Raw genomic sequence first — 15,899 nt, 5'->3', positions numbered from 1 at the left:
GGGGGGTAATAGGGTGTGTCATCAGCTTTCTTACTTCTCTCCTCCAGTCGCTCTTTATTCTAAAATGTTATACTGTATTCTTGGTGTCAGTGATGACTTGACTGTGTTGTCTGGCAGGAGGCGGGTCCTAATTTCAATCTCGTTTTTTTTTTCTTCTCCTCTCCTCTGCCCTGTCTCTGATGTTGGCAATGCTACAACACCATCAGGCAGCGGTTTGTTCATGTTTTTCATCAGCTTCACTTGTGCATGTTTTGTCTGTCACCGTCACTGTTTTGTCACATTCACACAGAACTGTCTCCCAAAGAAAAATCAAGCCTGATCCAAGAACCCTTTTTTTTTTTAAATATCATCTTTATTTCACCAGGAGAAACTCGTTGGGAGTAAAAATGTCCCCTTTGTGAATGTTCTGACCAGCGCAGGTGGCAACACAGTTTACTAAGTTCCTGACAAACAAAGATCAGCCATCACATGATCAAAATACGAGAAATGAAAAAAAACAAAAAACAGGTCAAACAGCAAATATTTGTCAAAATGGACTAATATCATAAATATACCAAGCAGAACATACATTTCCCGTAAACTTTCACTGAGCTTTCTGCAAAAATTATCTACATTCATTAAAGATGCTGAGCAGACAGCAGATCTACTTTCACTCACTGAAGTTGTTTTCACATATACACTCCTGAAAAAATTTAGATCATTACGGGAGGACTGCACCGGAGTTTCTCCTGACCTGACTGTTCACATATGCTCCTCACAGCAGGAGACTACCTCTGTCAGACGGGAGGGGGGGCGGGGGGTCTCCTGAGGTTAAAAAAAAAAGATGCAGAAGTAGCGGACAAAGCAACAGAGTCCGCTACACGACGCTACAATAAGAATATTTGCCTTTCTATGAAATCACAGTTTCAACAAATAGCGGAGAATAACATACTGGAGAACAGAAAAAGTAATGTAAACGTAATGCAGCTGTTTAATTACATGCACAGAGATCATAGCGCTTGCATGCATACACTGTATGCACTGACTCCAGTCACAGGATATAAACGTCACTCCCCTCTCTTATTGGCTCGAGGTGAATTCTCCTGATAATATCCTGCTGCATTCTCACATCAGCTCACTTTGAGTTCAGGCAGAAAAAACACTAGGGGTCTGGCAGGAGAAACTCCGGGTGAAGTCCGAGTGAAAAATTTGGCTGTTTGCGTTCACACATGCAGCTCCCTCTGTAAATATCAGGAGTTTTTCAGGAGTTTTCTGCAAGTGTGAAAACCTTATAGTGTTTTTTTGTTTTTTTACTGCCTTGATTAGTGATCCATCTCAGGCTTCGGTTTTTCTTTGGCTGACACCTCACAGTGGCAATTTCCCATCTTAGTCATTTTGTGTTCTTATTCTGGGAATTTGTCAAAAGAGAATCATTTTTTGTCACAGCACAGAGGCAGAGTCCTTGCACATAATACATTGAATAAACATTTGTTTTTTAAGGATTTTGAAAAATTTTATAAAAATGTGTTGTTGGATGGTTTAGCCGTAAGCACCACTGACGCTCCTTTTTTTTATCCTTTACAGATTGAGTTCCTGAATTCAGTCATCGTCGATCTCCAGAGAAAGAACCAAGAGCAGAAGGAAAAACTGGAGAAAATGGCTGAAGCTGCTCTCAACGGCAATAATCCAAGTGAGCTGGACAACTACGATAGGTGAGTCCCACACGTGGCTGACTTTCTCAGACGTCCTCTTAACGTCTGTGTGTTACTAGACGCTCATGTTAATGTACCCTTTATGTGTATACTGCGTCTTGTGTCTGCGCTGCATTCATTTTAGAGGCCGTACACAGCCAACAGTGCACACGTATTATCACCTGCTTACATTGACATAGAGATTCTTTAAAGAGGACATATCCTCCCCCTCCTCCACCTTTTCAAACAGTCCCCCTGTGGTCTAAATGAAACATCTGTGCTGTGCTTTGGTCAAAATATAACATGAATCAAGCACCAGAGGAGGTTTGTGACCCTGTATAAACCAGCTCTCTCAGAACGCTCCGTTTTGGTGTGTGTGTCTCTTTAAATGAAATGACCCCGCCCTCTGAGTTTCCCCGTAGACATCACTCCTTTGCTAGCGAGATTAAAAATGGCGGACCTGCACAAAAGTATTGTTCTAGGCTGGGGGTGGAGTCCAAGGGTGGAGATACCAGGGGAGGGGAGGGGATTTCTTTTTACCAGAATCCCACTGTGACATCACAAGGAGAGCACATTTGAAACGGAGCATTTTTCTCTGTGTTGTAAGACTTCTGCAGACCACAAACAAAGAACTGGATGGTTTATTTCACATGTTGTGGGTCTGTAGACACTCAGGTTACCCAAATATATGTTCAAAAACACTGTGCAAGTGGATTTTTCATAACATGTCCCCTTTAATTCTCCCGCAGCCATGACAAAGAACCTGTGAAGAAGAAGCTTCCTCCGAGACTGTTCTGCGACATCTGCGACTGTTTCGACCTCCACGACACCGAGGACTGTCCCACACAGACGCAGATGCCCGACTCCCCCGAACACAGCACCTTTCACGGCACCAAGGGCGAAGAACGGCCCTACTGCGACATCTGCGAGGTCTTCGGCCACTGGACCGACTCGTGCAACGACGACCAGACCTTCTGAAGCCCCTTCCCCCCCCCTCCCCACCCCTCCCCACCCCACCCTCGCTCGCACAATCAATATATTTGCACATCGTCTTCCATCATGCAGTGCTTTTTGGGGGTTTTTACGTGTGTGTTTGGTGTGCTTGTTTTTGCCAAGCGTCATTATCGTCCACGCCAGTCCTTAAGCGCTCTTACAGGAGTCACATTACAATCTCTTTTCAGTCATCCAATACAAATAACACACAGCTGTGAACGCTCTGTATCCGTTATTGTACAATACTTGAGAGGAGAAATGTTTGATATCCTGGGTTTGTGTGAGTGATGACTTACTGTCGGTGGGTGCACATCGTGGGAGAAGCGGCCGTCTGTTTCAGATCTTTTAATTTATCAGAACCCCGACATTGTTTGCACAGCTTGTTTTGGGGGATTGCAAAGAAAATAAAGTATCATACAAGGTGTTTATTTCAAACTGTAAATGATTGAGTGGAAAACAAATGTCAGTTCGCGCAACAACAGAAAACAAAAAAGGTGAGCCATAGTTTATTTTTTTAAGCCTGGAAATATTATGTACTCTTTGAAGCTTTGATAGGATGTGTGTCTTTTTGTGAATGTTCAAGGGGAGAGAAACACAGGGCTATGTGGCTTTAAGAGGAACTTTTTTATGGTCTCTCTATGAAGGAAGTGCTGGATGATCGGGGGGAGAATTTGAGCACTTGACACTTCCTGTAACCCCTCAGTTTCCAGTTAAAGGGCCTTTCCTAAAAGTTTCTTTGCAATGAAAGACAATTTGTGTAAGAAACGGTTGAATACTACGGCATTTCTTCAAAACGGTTTTGAATATCTGTAAAGAAATAAAGGAATTTATGTATAAATTAAATCAAATCTCTCTGTGTTGACTTGTCATTTAATGGCCCAGTGTGCCGTCTTAATCAAGGTTATAAAAGGTTTTTAAATTCACATTCATTAAAGGAGCAGGATGTAACTCTGACACCTAGTGTTTAAAATGCTGCAGTCTAAAGTCTAAACATTGCAGAGAGCTGTCTCTCCCCCCTCTAGAGTCGATGCTCACGCAGGTTGCCATGTGGTGGACACTGAAGTGGGTACAATCACTTCTATCTGAACCACTTCTCTTGCCCGCTTCCATCACTGTCTTACAAAACAAGAACAAATTAGTGATTTGTAATTTTACTTTTTAAATGTTTTAAATGACAATACATTGTTTCTGGTGTAAATTATTTCCCATCTTTGCTGTGCACAAATAATTAATTAATAATTAAAGTCCCCTCTCTTATTAGATTATAAAGACTGCGTCATTTTATATACTGATGTAAATAAAAAAGCCTGGACTATTGATTGAAGTTTTACGGTTATGTACTTCATTATGTTGGGATTATGAGATGCTAATTCACTTTTTTTCCTGGAGATATGAACTTCTTTATTTTATAATCTTGAGATAACGCAGGCTTTCCTGTGAAAAGTTAATATCAGTTTGACTAATTTTGTCAGGATAACAAAACCAGCTTCCTAATCTCGAGGAAATAAATGAAAACTAGTTTCTGGAAAACGGAGTAGATAAAATACATGGACGCATGTCGCCACTGGTTGAAGCCGGTTGAAGCTAATACAGTAAAGTTTGACCTTGACAGCAGTCCAAAGAAAGCCTGACTTGAAAGAAAAGCCACGACTCCTCAGGATAAAAGCGACTGTTATTCTTTAAGAGTTTTGATGTGAGGTCAGAGCGTGCTGAGCTTCAGAGGCAGACCGCCATCTGACCAGCTCCACTCTCAACTCCACGGTCACTGGTTCCTGTTGGTCGTCCATCTCACTCTCCTTCCTTCCCTTTCCTCTTCCTACAGAGAACAACAAGAAATAGGAATAGCATCAAAAAGTACCAAAACTTAATTAATGAAATGTGTCTTTTTCATAGGACAGAAATTTAATGGAGGAATGAGTTCATCAGATTTACAGACAAACTCGTGCACACTGTCTAAATTGCACAAAAACATTGGCAACTTTTCACTTTTTGCAATTTTGAGAGTGTGTTGAGAGAGTTTGTTTGCGATATGTGGTCATGAAAAACAAGAAATGACCAAATATTGGGTGCCTAGAACTTCTACTTGTTGTTGCTGTGGACTCTAAACATTTATCGATATGATTCCATTTTTACAAGAATCAAGTCGATGTTTAAAACTCTTGAGGCGTGACAATCCTAGGACTGACTAATCAATCAAAGCAAAATGTTTGAAATATTTTCTTTATGCTGGTCTCTAATTAACTACTTAAAAAAAAACAGTGACATCAACAACATTTTAAATAACGTCTGTACTTGTTGGAAAAGTACGGAAGCCCGAAGTGGACATGCATCGACACATTTTAGTTACACTATTTTACTTTGAAAACGAGTAATTTCCTGTTGTTTTCCTGGAACATGACTCCTGTATCTTGCGTCCTTTAGAGTTGCAAGAGCACAAAACGAGCCCTTTTCAGAGCGTGATTTGGTAACAGCGCCGTAACAAAGATTTGCCGTCATTATGCCTGAAGACGTTCATATTGATGCCGTCATTTTGGTCCCCAAGTCGGTGAATTCCCATACTACATGTGGTGGCTCGCCTTTAACAGTAACCGGCCCTTTGTCTAGTTTTATTTACTGCCAGAAATTATTCAAATATCATAAGAAACCAGGAGATTAATGCGATAAATTGATCTTTGCTGAAGGGAGAAAAAAGGGAGTCAACGAGAAAAATCAGTCGAGATCTTGAGAGAACATCAGGAATGACCACATTATAATTAAAATGCGGATACATGTCCTTTTAGGGCTTCCGTAGTAAAACGATTTGTTTTATTATCTACATGATTTAACCTTTTGAGGCTGCTGAATTCTTCTGTCTGGTGCTGCTGCCTCCTCTCTGCTTGGCTTCCTTCTCGTCCTTATTCTTATCCTCCTTTGTTTTCTTTCCCAGGTCCTAAAGTTATAAAAACACATTTCACATAAATAAATGGACGCTATAAATCGAAGCTTTCAGATAAAGATCACATGATCTCTGCTAATCACAGATTTATTTTAGGGCGTTTTGGATCTTTATTTGAGAGATAGGACAGTGGATAGAGTTGGAAATCAGGGAGAGAGAGAGAGAGCTGGGAATGACATGCGGGAAAGGAGCCACAGGTCGGACTCCAGCCTCCACACATGGGGCGCTCGCACCAACCACTGCTCCACCAGCGACCCCAGTAAAAACCCGTTCTGCGTGTAAACTCGCCTTCTTATATGTCAGCGCAGCTCCCGACTCGGACTCCGCATGCAGAACGCCAAACTCACAGAGGACGTCGATCGTTTGACCTGTTTTGAGCAGGTTCAGCAGGGGGACGTGGACGGACGCCAGGACTCTTGTGACGGGGGCGTTGTGAATCAGCTCCTGTGCTGACTTCTTCTTTTTGTCTTTACTCTTGTCTTTGTTTGAACCAGCTTTGTTCGGGGTCTGAGGGAAAGACATAAGGAACTGTTTTATAATGTCTGAAAGCATTAGGGTTTTCCCAATCCTTGTTTTTAACATTAATACAATGCTATGACTCCTCACAAAGCGTTCACACTCTGCATCTCCGAGCTCTGACGTTCAACCCTTATTTTAAATCCCTCACTCATCACTGTTTGCTGCATGAACGTGTTGGATGGTCGTCTTTGACCATACGCAGATTTAAACACTGACATATTCTTATCTTCAAGTCTTTCTTAGGTCTACTTCTCTCATACCTTCTGACTAGGGCTGGGAAATATATCGACTTTTTAAGATATATCGATATATTTTCAAACAAGATAACGGGTAAGACGATATCGTTAATATCGATATAGTTTATGTTGCATTAAAATAACATTAGAGGTGCCAGGTCACCTTTTTCTCATCTCACTGATGATGACTGTCTGTCTGTCCCTCTTAACCCTGCTCCTCCTCTCTCTCTCTCTTTTATTATATTAAAGCAACATTTTTATTTTATTATATTACTTTTTAAATCTACAAACAGGTAGTTTATTTTTCCATGTGTTTTCACTGTTAATAAAATACATATCGATATATATCGAGTATCGCCATTCAGCTAATCAATATCAAGATGTGAGTTTTGGTCCACATCGCTCAGCCCTAATTCTGACGTCCATCAGTCAGAAGAGAACAGGGATTTATAGTCTTTGATCCCAGGACTGCTGATAAATTAGAAACACTGCTTGATTTTAAGTTTCACCGCTTTGTGTTCATCAGCTCTCTTGACCTCTCTATCAGTTTTTCACAATTGCACAAAATCAGTTTTTCACAATTGCACAAAACTCCTCTCATCCACCTCGAACTTTTCCGCAGAAGTCTGAGTGCTCTGATGTAAGAATCGCAGCAGGACATTCAGAAGAATTCAACTCAAGCGAGTGGGAGTAGGAGTGATGACGTTCATTATACGTGGAAGTTGTGATCTCCGTGCACATAATTAAACGTCTGCATCATGTGTTTTCTGTTTGCCCGTTTATTCTACTCCACTCTTTTGTTTATTGAGAATCTGTCAAACTACACGTGGCTTTGATTTAAAGGCAAATATTCTCATTAAAGCGTCGTATAGCGGTCTGTGTCGTTCTTTTTTGAAGTCATGTCTCGCCTCAGGAGACGAACACAAATTCTGACGACAACCTTAGGATGCAGTCCAGCATTATCTACATTATCTCTATCTTAAGCAGACATATAAACACCTGGATAAAGCTGATTTGACACTAACCTGTAACACACATGATGTTTTTTTTAATTCCTAAAAAGTCAATTCATTGACTAATACAGGGTGTTTACAGTTTGTGATTCAGCGTGAGTAAAAAGACAAGCTCACTTCTTTTCCTTTCCCGCCTTTCTTCTCTTTAACTGCTGGGTTTGGTTTGGCTGCAGTGACGTCCTCTGAAGGTGAGGGCCATGAGAGGACCTGAAGGGTAAAATACCCAAATATGAGTCAAAGCACCACATTTGTCAAAACAAATCCCTCAAACTTTTGTCTCCTGTACCTTCTCTTCCTCTATCCTAAGATGAAGTCCTTGTTTGAGGAATCTCTTAAACCCGCTCAGATCACGGACAGCGTGTGTTTGTGTGTCGCTGAAGTCCACGCACTCGGCCCACGGCAGCTTTGACGTGCTGCGCCTCGACGCTGCGAGAGAGGAAATCAGGTGTTTGGAGCTGCATGTACGAACACACACACACACACACACACACACACACACACACACATAATCAAGGCCTTGCACAGTCAGCGACACAAAGCTGAGATAAAGCCACAGATGAGTCAGTGAGTGCAAACGCTCTCCACTGGCTGGTCTGACTGTATATTTCTCTGAAGCAAGTAGTCTGAATTCTTTAGAAGCCGATAAGAAAATCACAGGATGCAGGATACATGACTAAGGTAAATAATTCATCAGCATGCTGACATTATTTCCAAAGTTGAATGCTATGCAGAGTAACTTTATCTTCTTGTGTAAACAGCAGCCTCAGCTCTATCAGTGTTTGTGCTGGTAGTGCAGTAATCTGTTTCCCTGCAGGTCGCACAAGGTGAGGGTGTTACTGGTACCATGAGTGTGCACCATCGGGTCGTCTGCATCCATCTGTGTGGACGATTCTTTATCTTTTGCACAGTTTTTGTTTGACGGCAGGTCGGCATCACTGGAGATGTTTTCTGTCACAAATTTAGGCTCACTGTCCGACGTCTGCGAACAGCAACACAAAGAAACAAACGTTTTAAAGACATTTTCAAGTGGACTTTTTTTTTTTTTTTTTTTTTAAACATTCTAACATGTTGAATGTTGTTTTCAGAAACCTTAACAGGACAAGAGGCATGTCAACAATTCAAGGATTAAAAAAAAAACAACTGTGTTTCATCATGAGCAGGAATCTCAACCAGAACAAACATGCAAGAATACAGTACTGTGAAGTGTGCCAGGGAATGTGGCAAGAGAGCTAGACGCTATGTAGCATGCCAAGAAGAGCTCTTAACAAAAAGGCAAATAAATCTGTTTCACACATCAGTGTTGTAGTACTCCAAATCAGTCTTGGTGACAGGCTGTTTTTGCACGTCATTACTGTGATTAGAAGGAAAACGTCTCTTTCTAAAAGAAGGAATAACTTCAATTCATTCAAAATTCATTTTTATTCCCAGTTACAGCCACAACCTTCCCGTTGTTACGGTCTAACAGAGTGACATGATATTTATGGTCTTGATCTTGTTTCCTATTCTATTTGATTAATATTTTTATTACTATATTTCTACTGCTATTTTGTATATTTTGGAGCGACTGTAACAATCGAATTTCCCTCTGGGATTAATAAAGTATTTCTGATTCTGATTCTGATTCTGATTCTGATTCTGATTCTGATTCTGATTTCGGTCTCTGAGCACTCTGGTCTCTGGTATGTCTTGGTCTTGGTTAGTGTGGTCTTGAATACAACACTATCATACATGCAAAGCACTAAGAACATTTCCAGAAATTGTCCGTGTGAGCTACATGTGTGAACGCAAACGTCCATATTTCTTATATTGACTTTACCCAGACTTTTTCCTGTCGGTCTGCTGTTAATGTCTGAAGAGAGACCGAGCGGCAACCTCTGATGTTGAAAAATGAAACTGATGCAGATGTGCAAAATCCTGCAGTTTGTGCAGTAGTGGAGGCTGGCTGCAGAATCACAGGAAGTCACATACACAGCCATTCAAAAAAGCCTTTTTTACAGCAGAAATGAACATGTTTACAGGCTGGTTAAAGAAAAGAAAATAGGTCAGATTATCTCTCCACCATACGGGGGGTCGTCCATTCATATTTACAGTATATATGAGAGACCCCACTCTGGTTACTGCTCATTTATCACACAGAGCAGCCTGCTAGCTTCACATAACATATCAGATCAAACCAGACAGCACTCACAATCTTGCTATGAGGCTGGTCGGAAAAACAGCGGGTAAAGTTGGTATAAAATATTTGTTTGTTTGCATTCCTGAAATTTTTGGGAAGTTTTCAGGAGTATTTCTGCGAGTGGGAAAACACCATGAAAGATCTACTCAGGAGGATTTCAGGTGGGCACACTGTCCTGAAATGTTCTACAGATTTTAAGGAACGAATGTGTGAAAAGGGCTCCTGTATTAAACATCCACAGCTGCAAAGAGAAGTGCAGGGATGATATACGTCACCGGTGTAACAGGAGCTTGTGGACTGAAGGAGTCGTATGAAATGTGATATCTGTAGGTGATGACGGGGAACTCAGGAGTGTTTTCATCCACACCCATCATGGGATCTGGGATTCCCCTCATCCTGCCCACGCTCACTGTGGCTGATGCCCGCTCCACTTTCAGATCTGCGTGAAGGAAAAAGGATCCTGATGAAATAAATGTGATGACACATAACAGCACACACTCGAGACTCGTCCGCAGTCCCACCTCTCACGTCAGTCAGGCCCCTGTGACCACGTCTCTCCTCCGAGGAGATCCACACGGCGTCCAGGCAGGAGAGCTGTGGCAGACTGTCCACGGTGAGGCCGGGGTAGCAGGACGCCAGAGTGAAGGGGTTACCCTGCAGCACCAACGTCCTGAGGCAGGGCAGCGTGCTCAGAGCGCTCAGGAGGGCCCGCTGGTCCTGAAACTCGCAGTCGCTCAGGTCCAGACACACCAGCTGAGGCCTGAAAAAGGTACGAAAAAAAGCTGTTTTTTTTCTGCATGAAATCTAATTTTAATTAAGAAATAGATTAATTTAATCTTCCTTTTTGAAGATTTATTTTTAGGCTATTTCTGAGAGAGAGAGAGAGAAAGAAAATGTGGATATTTACAGATTGTGTGCAGACAGATGGGACTTATTTCAAAGTGTTATCCTGACATTTAGTTTCATACTTCCACAAAGAAGGGAGACTTTAAAGACACACATTTGAAAAAATCATTGATTACTTCCTTTATATCTCTTGTAATTGTTGGTATTCATTTCCAGGTTGATCACTGTTGTCTGAGGGTCTTTGTACTCTTAATAGTATTAAAGTGTTTTCATGTGATGAGCAGTAAACTTTATGAAGAACAACCTGAACCATGGTGGATGTTTTTAAAATTTAAATAACTCTACTGCTTGATGATAAAAAAAAGAAAAGGTATAAAGGTGCAGCCCCCCTTTAATTATAAACCTTTTACAGGCTAAATCACTTTGATATCAGCTGACTAACGAGAGAGTGGGAGTCGCTTTGTGTGAAATCTTCACTTCCCCTCAAACCACATTTTAGTTGATGTGGTTTGAAAACAGCAGCAGCAGCTTGTTGGCAGGAAAACTTGTGTTGTACTTACTCTCTGATGTACGTCGCTTTGGTTAAAAGCGTTTGCTAATTGTAGAATAAGTTTACCTGACATGTTGCAGAAATGTGACTTTGAGGCTGTCTGGGTGTTTACATGTAAGAGCTTACCAGTGCCTTCCTGTAAGATGAGAAGCGTCGTCATGGGAGCCCAGTCTGTTTGAGCCGAGGCCGAGGTACTGCAGGCGAGGAGGCGGGCGCCTGGTGAGACCGTCCAGAGCAGACACCTCGTTGGCACAAAGCTCCAAAATCTTTGAAAGAAAAAGATGGACGACAACAAAGCACTTTTTCATCACCACATCACAACACCTGCTACACTTTGATGTTTTGAAAAACCTTTAGTCATGTTGCATTCCCCAACCCAGTGACTTCACAGAAACCAGCGATGACACAGAAAGGACGTGAGAACATTTCGATTTTGAGTCTGTTGACATAGTGGTACGTCTTCTTATTTCTTTGCTGATCTTGTCTTGGAAATGTTTAAATCGTGTTTTCTGATGAATAAACCCGTCCTGTAGATTTGTAAAAAAACATTCAATTATTTTATTTTTAATTCATTTTACCCCAAACAATGGACACCATGCAGACAAGACAGTACCAGCAGCAGTAACATATATCTTTAACCTGTCTTACAACAGCACCGTACTGACGTTCACATCCCCCCCCCCGCCCAGTGCAGAGCAACATCTAGTTGTCATCAAATTCATGTAGAGACAAGAATAATAATAATAGTAATAATGATAATAATACTAAAAAATACTGAGCAAATGATGAAAGAAAGAAAAAAAATAGAATAAAAAAATAAAAATAAAATTTAAAAAAAACATTCACACACAACAACAACAACAATTTAAAAAAAAACAGTCTTTGCCGGAAAGTCAGTGTGTGGTCGATATCTTTGACAGCATCAGGTTTAATTCCTTTGTTTCTTCACCACTTAAACAATCCTCACTGGAGCTTTAATGCCAACGCTTTGAGCGAGGACACGCTGGGTGAGCCGGTGCAGGACTCACCTTCAAAGTGCTGGGAAGGTTTTCTGCAGGGATCTGGGAGATTCTGTTGGCACTCAGCACCAGTTCCTCCAGCTTTGAGAACCTCAACAGGCCGTCGTCAATAACTGACACCTGAAGAACAACACAGGAGAAACATCTAGTTTAGTAACAATAATAACGTTAAAATGGGAATAGTTGCATTGTGTTTATGGGGGCCGTTAGGGGCCGAGTGGTCGGGTATAGTATCGGTGTTGTCACTACCTGGAGCTTGCATGTACGGGGCGTGTTTCTGTTGAAGGTGACCATGCTGTTTGGGCTGTGATGGTAGGTTCAAATAAAGAAGTTCTGCAGGTGCAGCGTGAAAACTCCAGGTTTGCAGGGTTGTGTTGTCATCCTCTTCTTTTCTATTTTTTTTTTATTTGCATTGTTATTATGACAATGAAATGGGTGTATGGATTACTAACAAATGAATTTATTGGATGATATACACCTGTTGGCTGACAAAATAAATAAAAAGTTGGTAAAAAAAAAAACACAAAAACGGACGAGTTACCAAAACAAAAATGTCATCCCCTGTACAATGTGTGGATGGAGACATGGGCTAATCAGAACTATTTCCAGTGGTGTAGTGTATAACTGCGTATACCCTCTTATTTTACAGTCTCCATAGAGTCCTGTACTCACTTCTAAATCCCTGATTCAGTAGAATACTTCATTTTCTTTCCTAGGATGGTGAAGAGATGACCCTCTCCACTCTGTCTCTGGTTGGCTAGTTACACACTGACTATGTAAGAGTAGTCTTACATGTCACAGTTTATAACAGAGGCCGTTTATCCTCTGCTGGACAGAAAACATTTGGGGGGGAAATTAAGAGTATACCCGCTTCTTTAGGCACCACTAAAGCACGGCCTATTTCCTTTTTTGAACCAGAAGAAGATAAACTTTATTAATCCTGCGAGGGGAAATGTGATTTTACGCTCTGTTGTTGAAGATGCTACACACACATAGGCTGAAATACACACACGTACACACACACAGGATCCTAAATGGACATATGGACAGTAAAGGGACAGTGTTCAGGAAGTGAACTGACATCGCTCCAGCTACCAGAACCAATTTCCAGATTTGTTCTGCACCGGGACTTGAACCGCCAAACCTCCCTTTCTTCAACCCAAGTCCCTACAGACTGAGCTGCTGTCGCCCCAGGCTGTAAACATCTGGCTTTTTTTTTTGACTATGTGTGTCTGTGATTAACATTACATGCAGGATATTTGTCTCCTCTGTCTGTGTTTCTCTTTCCTCACATATCTCTTTCCAATTCCTCACCAGCAGGAGCCGAGAAAGAAGTCAGGAAAGGACACAAGGAGAGCTTATCGTTACTGTTGGTTTAGCTGTGCCACATGTTTTTTTCCTGTTATGCTCCTATTTTTATTATCAATTCACGTGTGATGATGCAGATTTTTTCTGAGGAAAAGCCCCCGCCTCCTTTCACATTTAGGAGACAAAACATCAAATCATAGGTTAGGGGAAGCTATATCTTATCTTACATCTTATTTTATTTTTTTTCATGAATGCCACAGCACTAAACAGCAGGATAGGGTGACCAGTTTTGACACAACGCTGTAGGGCTGGTGAGCACTTCTCAAGGACAACATTTGAGGTCTAATATGAGTTAACTCACCTCCTTGTCCACGACGCGAAGTGTGCTAAAGTATCTGTAGACAAAGTCAGTACTCAGGCGTTCGGGTGTGAGCACAGCCATCCGTCTCAGAGCTGAAGCCTGGGGGCTCCATGAAGCATCGACCCGCCATGGAGAGTGACTGCAGCTCAGCATGTCGAGGAGGGCGTCCGTCTCCTCTGTTTCTGCTCCCTTTGAATTGGTTGTTCTCTAAGAAGAAAGTTAGTATGCTTAGTTGCAATCTAACAAGCATGCATGCAGCAATGAGAGGGCCTTTCGCCACTGTAGGAATGTTTTATTATGCAAACCAATTCATAGCTGACAACAACTCACCCAGCTGCCGTATCCGCAGGGGAAATCCTCCAGACACAGGCGCTGAATGAGCTTCTTCAACACTGCAGAAAGTGTGTTTGAGCTCATGCTTGTCAACAGAAGCCCCTGTTTTTTCTTCTGCAACATAGAGGAGAAACACAGCATAGCATCAGTGTGTAATGTCAGTTTGTCTTTGGTCAGTCATGAAGGGAACAAGCCTCTGGTGTTTGTTTACAAATGGCTGCCTGTTGCCTGGTAACAGCCTGGACTCTCTCCAGGAGAAGTGCACTGAGCAACTTCCAACATCTCAGCTTATACCTGGGCTTTTTTTTTTTTTTTACTGCAACTGCAGGTTACATTTCTGCTGCTTATCCAGCTGCACACATCTGGCTGCCTCTGATGCTTTAACACACAGGTCCTCCAAAAAACGTTTAAACTCAGAGGTAATGCTTCCTGCTGAGTATTAAGATGTGGAAGATCTTCTCACTGGCTCCAAATGAGCTGAGCCTCCTCAGAAAATAAATCTAGCAACACCTGTCTCTAGAAGGGCATGTGTGTGAATAAAAGATGAGAACAGTTCAGGTAAAACCACCAACCTCTTGTTGGTGTAAGAGTTAATGTATGCTCTTAAGGCCATCAAAGTTTGTGAACAATTAAATCTATCTGACAGTATAAATGTCCTTTAAAGGCTTTATATGTGATTTTTGATCCAGCAGATGTCGCCCTTGAGCACCAGCATGAAACCAAAACAACTTGTGTTAGCATGCTAATGCTAGCGATCTTTATGATGCTCGTATCTTCACACTGCATGTAAATTTACCTGAAATGAGCGTGATCTAGAAACACAGTTAAGCAGTGAGTACAGTATGTTATTCTTCTTTTCTCTAGTCCCTCAATTAAACAACTTTTATACATGAGGGGAGGAGTCAGCCGGCCGTCCTGGCGATGTAAACAAAGTGAAGATAGGACTCTGAAAACTCTGAAAACATCACAGACAGTGGGACTCGGGTGTTACACCCATTGTAGACAGTCATGACTCACAGAGTTATTTTCAGAGGATATACTTGATTTATATGATATTTAAGTGTGAAAAATCGCATATAAAGCCTTTAACAGAGCTGGAGAGAGAGGTACACCAATGTTTCAAAAGGCTTGATGGATAATATTTCTAACATATAATTAGATTGATGATTTTGTCATTTGAAATCTTCAAGGCTGTTAGTACGAATTTTCATGAGTTCATACATTTTGCTAACTTTGTGAATGAACCATTTAAATCTGTCTGCCACCTAAGAGTAGCTCTTCTCTTAGATTGAAGCTGTAACCATATCTATGTAAAACATCTCATAGCAGCAGAGTTACATTTGGTTTGGAGCCAACTGTCTGTTGTAAGCGAAGGTTTGCTAAGAATGAAATGAAGTCTTCTTCCTTGCCTTAGAGATGAACCAAAGTAGCCAAGAATTTGTTGGATGTACCTTCTAGCAAAAATATAAGCAAGTCTGTTAACATAGAAACTTTGTCAGTTTGTGATTGTTAACAATTTGTGTTCTGTTGTAACTGTCTGACCTCGGCCGATTAAACCATAGAATAATCCACAGTCTGTTTCGCGATTTCATCATTGAGTTTATACAGCAGCAACAACCCCTATCCAACAAAGGCTAAGTAATGACTATGAGTTGGACTTTTTTGCAGATTAAAAGTGGGATTAATCATTTCCACTGCGGAGTGGAGCCGTGTGCATCTTGAGTGACTGATGCATTAATCTATTGTTATCTCGGTTTGTTTAAACATCCTGTAGTGGGTTATCTGCAGTAAGTGTGTCTCACTTGGCTTGTCATTAGGAAACTCCTTATCAGATAGAGCGTCTTTTCAACTTTGCATCACGGTTTGGACGTTGTCATGGGTCGAAGGAAACAGGAATCCCTCAGATTGAAAAAAGGAAATAAGCAAAACTGTGTCATTAA

General features: G+C 41.4%; 2 protein-coding genes across 7 annotated transcripts in view; one reads left to right on the top strand and one right to left on the bottom strand.

The window, feature by feature from the left end:
* clip1a (CAP-GLY domain containing linker protein 1a) overlaps positions 1 to 3,515 on the top strand; it is a 29,743-nt gene extending 26,228 nt beyond the window's left edge. For all 6 annotated transcript variants that reach the window (XM_061038935.1, XM_061038938.1, XM_061038939.1 and 3 more), the window contains 2 exons: positions 1,564 to 1,691; positions 2,420 to 3,515. In XM_061038935.1, the coding sequence (XP_060894918.1) occupies positions 1,564 to 1,691; positions 2,420 to 2,648 (357 nt within the window). In that variant the 3' untranslated portion in view covers positions 2,649 to 3,515. The remainder of the gene's footprint in view (positions 1 to 1,563; positions 1,692 to 2,419) is intronic.
* A 2,170-nt stretch (positions 3,516 to 5,685) lies between these two features.
* Positions 5,686 to 14,085, bottom strand: LOC132974803 (leucine-rich repeat-containing protein 43-like). Its single transcript, XM_061039077.1, has 11 exons — positions 13,957 to 14,085; positions 13,627 to 13,833; positions 11,967 to 12,077; positions 11,065 to 11,204; positions 10,064 to 10,302; positions 9,818 to 9,981; positions 8,188 to 8,345; positions 7,653 to 7,821; positions 7,484 to 7,573; positions 5,887 to 6,105; positions 5,686 to 5,706 (listed from the first exon to the last, which is right to left on the bottom strand). Exons 1-11 carry the CDS (start codon positions 14,080 to 14,082, stop codon positions 5,686 to 5,688), a joined length of 1,644 nt encoding a protein of 547 aa, XP_060895060.1. The 5' UTR covers positions 14,083 to 14,085.
* Positions 14,086 to 15,899: the final 1,814 nt, after the last annotated feature.

This window comes from Labrus mixtus, chromosome 5 (assembly GCF_963584025.1).
Source record: "Labrus mixtus chromosome 5, fLabMix1.1, whole genome shotgun sequence".
NCBI classification, from domain to species: domain Eukaryota; kingdom Metazoa; phylum Chordata; class Actinopteri; order Labriformes; family Labridae; genus Labrus; species Labrus mixtus.
Note: the sequence above shows the minus strand (reverse complement) of the source record. Positions and strands in the feature narration are given on the sequence as shown.